This window comes from Coptis chinensis, chromosome 7, assembly GCF_015680905.1.
Source record: "Coptis chinensis isolate HL-2020 chromosome 7, ASM1568090v1, whole genome shotgun sequence".
NCBI classification, from domain to species: domain Eukaryota; kingdom Viridiplantae; phylum Streptophyta; class Magnoliopsida; order Ranunculales; family Ranunculaceae; genus Coptis; species Coptis chinensis.
Window position 1 is genome coordinate 14,978,191 of NC_141462.1, and position 5,730 is coordinate 14,983,920.

General features: G+C 35.6%; 1 protein-coding gene across 1 annotated transcript; it reads right to left on the reverse strand.

Annotated features, from left to right (window-relative positions):
* Positions 1–288: 288 nt before the first annotated feature.
* On the reverse strand, positions 289–5,340 carry LOC147486197 (vacuolar protein sorting-associated protein 60.1-like). Its single transcript, XM_086570659.1, has 7 exons — positions 4,973–5,340; positions 4,644–4,795; positions 3,465–3,558; positions 2,591–2,662; positions 2,302–2,413; positions 2,026–2,168; positions 289–582 (listed from the first exon to the last, which is right to left on the reverse strand). Exons 1-7 carry the CDS (start codon positions 5,039–5,041, stop codon positions 529–531), a joined length of 696 nt encoding a protein of 231 aa, XP_086426785.1. The 5' UTR covers positions 5,042–5,340; the 3' UTR covers positions 289–528.
* Between the last annotated feature and the right edge of the window lie 390 nt (positions 5,341–5,730).

Here is a 5,730-nt window from a genome sequence, read left to right on the forward strand (position 1 = left end):
TTTCAAATAAATATAAATAATGTATCATGATATATTAAAAAATATCTACAATATTCACGATATTTGTCGATATTTTAGATATATCTACGATATTTGCATGTAAAACAATGTCAAATATCCCCAAAGAGGAAGATATATCCACGATACATATCCATAAATCAGAGATCGATAAATACCCATATCCTAATATTTTGTACTATGCTCTTATCTGTATAATTTTTACCTACATGATCCCTACTGGCTTCAAACCTGTCACTGCGTGATGTTAAAAATCTTACACGCCACAAATGAAGCGAATGAAGCAAATGGGCTTCTGATTATATAATCCTGCGAGGCAAACTCCGTTCCAAACTTTTCAGTTTCCATACTAGTTGGTATTAAGACACCTCTGGTTTAGATCATTTGAACAGTACAAACCAACTAGTATTCAATCAATGCGACATAAGATGAAATCTTCACACTATGATTACACGACTCATTATGTGTTGCAGCACATACATTAAAACGAGTTCATCTCCATCCTGTCACTCAACCACGAAGGGATGCTCTAGGTACAGCAGGTAAACCCAATTCGTCTTCCACCTGTTAAGTTTTAAAACAAAGTCAAGCCTGATGCAGACTATTATCGTAACCATAACAATTAGATAAATCAAATTCTGACAAAAGTACAAATCCAATCACTTAAAATTATCACAAAGCATTTAAAGAATTGCATATAGAATCACAAGTTTTTCATAGATATGACCTTGAAAAAGTAAAGAAAATTGTATCTTAAAAGACAACTCCATTTTACAAGTAATGCAATTTAGATCACTTCAGTGCCGAACCTTTATTTCGTTTCTTTATCCCGCAAAATATCTCAAACTCTTTAGGTGTGGCATATACAGTTTTATAGTTTTAAACTCAAAACCCAATTTACAAACAATCATTTTTTATCAATAAAATTTCAATTATCTAAAGTGACTGTTATAAGGACCCAAGTTATCATTATTTAAGTGCTTCATAAGGACCCACTGTTTTCCTGATGTCAAAGTGACTGTTATAAGGGAAAATTCAGAAATACGGCCTGGGTGCTATAAAGACATGCTACACTATTCCAAACCATGTTATCGAATTATGCATTTAAAAAAGTTTAAATCTTATGCCCAACATAATCTACAGTCTTGAAGAAATCCTGGTTTTAATATTCGATTGTTAAGGTGACAGGCTAAAATTCATGTGTTTCTAGATTTCATTTCACCAAGATATGTTGATGACTAAACTAAATCAAGGGCCTGACTATACCAAGATATGGTCTTACACCAAGAGATTTTCCAGACAGTTGAATTCAGGCTGAGACCTGTGTTGCATGGGTACGGGACGGAGTGTCTGGTTTGGACACGGGTACGACGATTTGGACACGGCGAGATCTGAGAATTAGGTACTGTTTTGCTTGTGTCCGGGTCCGTATCTGTGTCCGCATGACACGGGTATGCGATACAGAGGAAATTAGGGCGTACCCATGCAACAGAGGCTGAGACAGGTGTGCTAACAAGAAACTAGCTCGTGAGTGCATACATATTGCCTCAGTAGAAAAACACACGTTTGTCTTAGGATTTCAATTTCTGAGTACTTTCTTTTTTTCTGATAATCGTTTGTGAGTACATTCTACCCCAATACTGATAGTGTGCATCTTAGTGAGGTGGTGCATATGCAGCTCACAAGGCAGCTGCCAATTACCATTCCTCGAGAATGAAGGTGTGTCTCTGGAGGTCTTTCCACTTGTTAAAACAAAAAAAACCTATGTTTCATGCACAACTTAAGTATGGAAAGAAAATATACAACCTTACTGGTCTGACAATTAAAAAGAGACAAAGAAATCTAATGATTAGTCAAAGCTTGGAGATGATATACTAGGTCTGCAGGGGGGTCATATGCAAGAAATTTAATTCCTTCCCCCCAAAAAAATAGTTTTCTTTCTGCCTTAAAGCTTAACAAACATTTAAGAGAACATATGCCTGGAGAAAAGGTGCGGTGTAAGCGTACCTGGGGGGCTACTGCATGGCCTGATGGTGCTGCAGGCAAGTTAAGTTCTGCTTCATAATCAGATTCCTTATCAGGTTGAAGATAAGAAGGAACTCCCTCAGACTCGGTCTCCATTCCCATGTCAGCTTCCAAGGCATCAAGCTCTGCACCAAAATACCACAACATAAGAAAGAAGGAAGACAGAATTATCAAAAACTGGACCGCCTTATGCTTTGCAAGAAAATCAGTAAGATTTTTTAAGGTAACAAAAACCCATTAAAATTTATTTTCACTTACCACCCATAAGTTCTTCCTCATCGATGTCATCTGGCACACTATAACTTCTACCAAGTGACTCTTGAATTTCATTACTCACATCCATCAAATCCATCATTTCATCTTGCATACTCTGCACAATATATGAATTGAACCCTTATTTTCCCAAGTGGGGCAGGTAATGAAAAGAAAAGGAAAAGGCAGAACCACAAGATTAATCCAAGTATAAACACGTGACCGCTGGAATTCTGGCCAATAAGAGGGTAACTCTTTAAAGTTGAAACAATAAATGAGAACATAACATACTCACATCTATATCTTGTATCTTAACAGTCTTCATCATTCCTTTCAACTCCTTGTTAGCAGACTTCAAAGCAGTCATCTGCATGTCAATACTACAATAAGTTCAACTTAATAACTAACATAACCCAAAAAGTGCCACAATCATTGACTGATTACAAAGTCATGGAGAGGAAAACCGTGTTGGTATTGGCTTGCACAGTATTATACCAAAACATCTACGAAATACTAAGAAATAAAATAAGAATCATCAAACACTAATAAATATATGTCCAATTATCGTTAAGATTATTTATGATTTAAAAGCCCTCCCTCTCTGATGAAACTAAATGATTAAGACACAAATCATGTTTGATAAATACAGAATTTGTGCTCGAAGTATCAAAACCGTGAGGCACTGAGGCTCCGTTCCGGTGGAATAGCCCATGTAAATTAAGGAATCAAGCCATAGTAAATTGAGCCCAATAAAAGAGAGAACATGCTTTTTACAGACAATAACAAAGCTCACGTCACGAGGTCACACACGATTACTTAGGACTAAAAACCATCAGCTGTTAGGCTACCTGGACCTTGCTCATTAAATGATATAAAAAGGTGAATTACATTTTTGCCCTATAGCTATTAATGAACTGCATTGTCTGTTGTGGGCAGCTTTGGAATGCAAGAAAGTGAAATTACATATTTCTCCTTAACCTTAACAAATATTACATTTCTGGCAACTAATCCCCACAGGGAAGCCAAAAGTGGCATTATATAGATAGAATAGATAAATATTTCAGCCTCTTTACAATGTTTTTTTTTTTTTCTTTTTGGAGAGAGGGGTGTCAGAAAAGCGGTATTCATTACAAAACTAGTCTAGTATATAGAAACACATTAGGACTTACAGTTTGTTGGGCGTCTTTGATTCCTTCAGCAGCAAAAGCAACCTGGTCAAGGTTGAAGGTCTGGTTGTAAAGCATGTCACGCTGTCCTTCATACCTGATAAGACGGTGATCAAGTGATGGATTGGGGAAAGAAAGAGAGATCACAGATAATACACGTTTTATTAAATAAACGCTACGAAGTAACCAAACTCGTCAAAAGAGGAGAATCATTCCAGCCTAGTCTGATTAATATCTCAAACTCTGACTTGAGCGTGAAGCTCCATTAAAATGTGTGAGGTCCCCCGAGACCCTAGTGATCCCTAAAAGGTCATGAAGCACATACTTCATGTCTCAGAGTATAGCTCTGTAAAGACTGCAAACCTCCCATATTCTAAGTAACTTATGGTTCCCACTCCCACAATAGATGCAATATAAAAAGGATAAATAGGAAATAAGCTATATTTTCAAATGAAAAGAACAAAAAAAATACACCTAAAGGCAAATGATGGATATAAATTATAACTACATACTTCGTTTTGCAGTTATACATAATCTCTAGATTGAACCAACAAATAAAACAAAAAAAATATTATTAATGGCGTGAGATAATGAAAATAAATGTATTATTATCTAATACTGAAACAGAACCCTCATTTAAGAGATCTCACCAATAAAACCAAGGGGGAAAAATGATCAAAATTTCTTGTTTTGATTGCTAAAGTAGTTCTTAACACATGGTTACAACCATGACTGGCATAAAGGCAAATCCTACCTAGCGTCAATGAGCTAAGTTTTTCTTGGTCAATAGGGGAATCCAATATTTAGATTACTATGCAAGTCTAGCATCATGTATCATAGCAGGTTGTCTGGTGTTTACAAACAGGATGCCTCTTTCTAGATTTTAAAAGGTTAGATCAAAAAATGACATATGGGCTAATGGGTGCCAAACTAGCCTTAATTTTTGTAATATTCAAGTAGCTCGCAACTCTAGTATCATATAGGAAAGGAAGCTTTCTAAATTATACTATCCCTATACATTTGGACATAAGACATCGTTTCTTAGTTGCATGCAAATGCCTCATTACTTTCTATGTTGTACTTGGCGTATTCTCATTTATGAACTAGTAATGATAACAATAACAGTGGAGTAGTAACAGTAATTAACCATTCACAATAGTAGCAGGGTAAAAAGACACATACATACGCTTTTGCTTGAGAACCCTCATGGCCCGAGATTTAACAGCTTCTTGAGCAGGACCAGGTCGTGTCTTTTTAATCTGTTCTTTATATCTACTTAGTTCACCATCAAGCCTTTTGATCTTCTCATCAACACTTTCACCTCTTTTACTAATCTGTAAATATATTTTAACATCAGTTTATACACAACAGCAACTTATTATGTGCCCTAAATTATTTCTTCTACTAATTATATATTTACAGATGACGTGGACGAATTATATTTACACGTGTCGAAAATAAGAGAGAGAGAGAGAGAGAGAGAGAGAGAGAGAGAGAGAGAGAGATTATACCCTATCGGTGGCATCGTTGATAGACGGTGGTGGTTCTTTCTCTTTCTTAACACCGAAGACTCTCCTCATCTTTTTTTTTTATCTGCTCAGAAGTTTGTTTAAGAAGAAAAGTGTGAAATCTAGGACGATCTGTTTGAGATTCGGTTTGTTTTTATTAAGATTGAAACGAGGAAGAGTTTGAGGGGGTCTAGTATTCGTTTGTGAAAGCCAAGTTAAAAACGTCAACGGAAGTACACACAGGTCAAAGATATATGGTCCTTACGCGGAAAGAAAGGATCATCTATGCCTCGAGATTGACGTTGGAAGAAATTTGATTTTACTATAGTCAATATAACCTCGATAGAAAATCTGACCATATCGTCGTGGACTCATGGTAGCTATGCTATCAATCGGATTATGATACGCGATTCGGCCGATTAATCGCGTATCACTCATAAACCGATTAGTTTTTACCCATTTTTTAACTTTTTCTCACCGAACCGATTTAATCATTGAATTGACCGATTAATCGGTCGAGATAACCGATTTTTCGCTAAACCGAGAAAAAAAATTATTGAAAATATCGGTTTCCCATAAAAAAAAAAACGTAAAATTAACGAATTAGATTCTTAAACCGTATTAATAATAATAAAAACCAATTAATACACAAAGCTAAGAGTTTACTTATTTTTCCCTCTTTAACGAAAGTTAAATATACAAATTATTGTATTATCTCTCTAATAAATATTATCGCTTCTCAATCCCCTTATTTCTTTAAA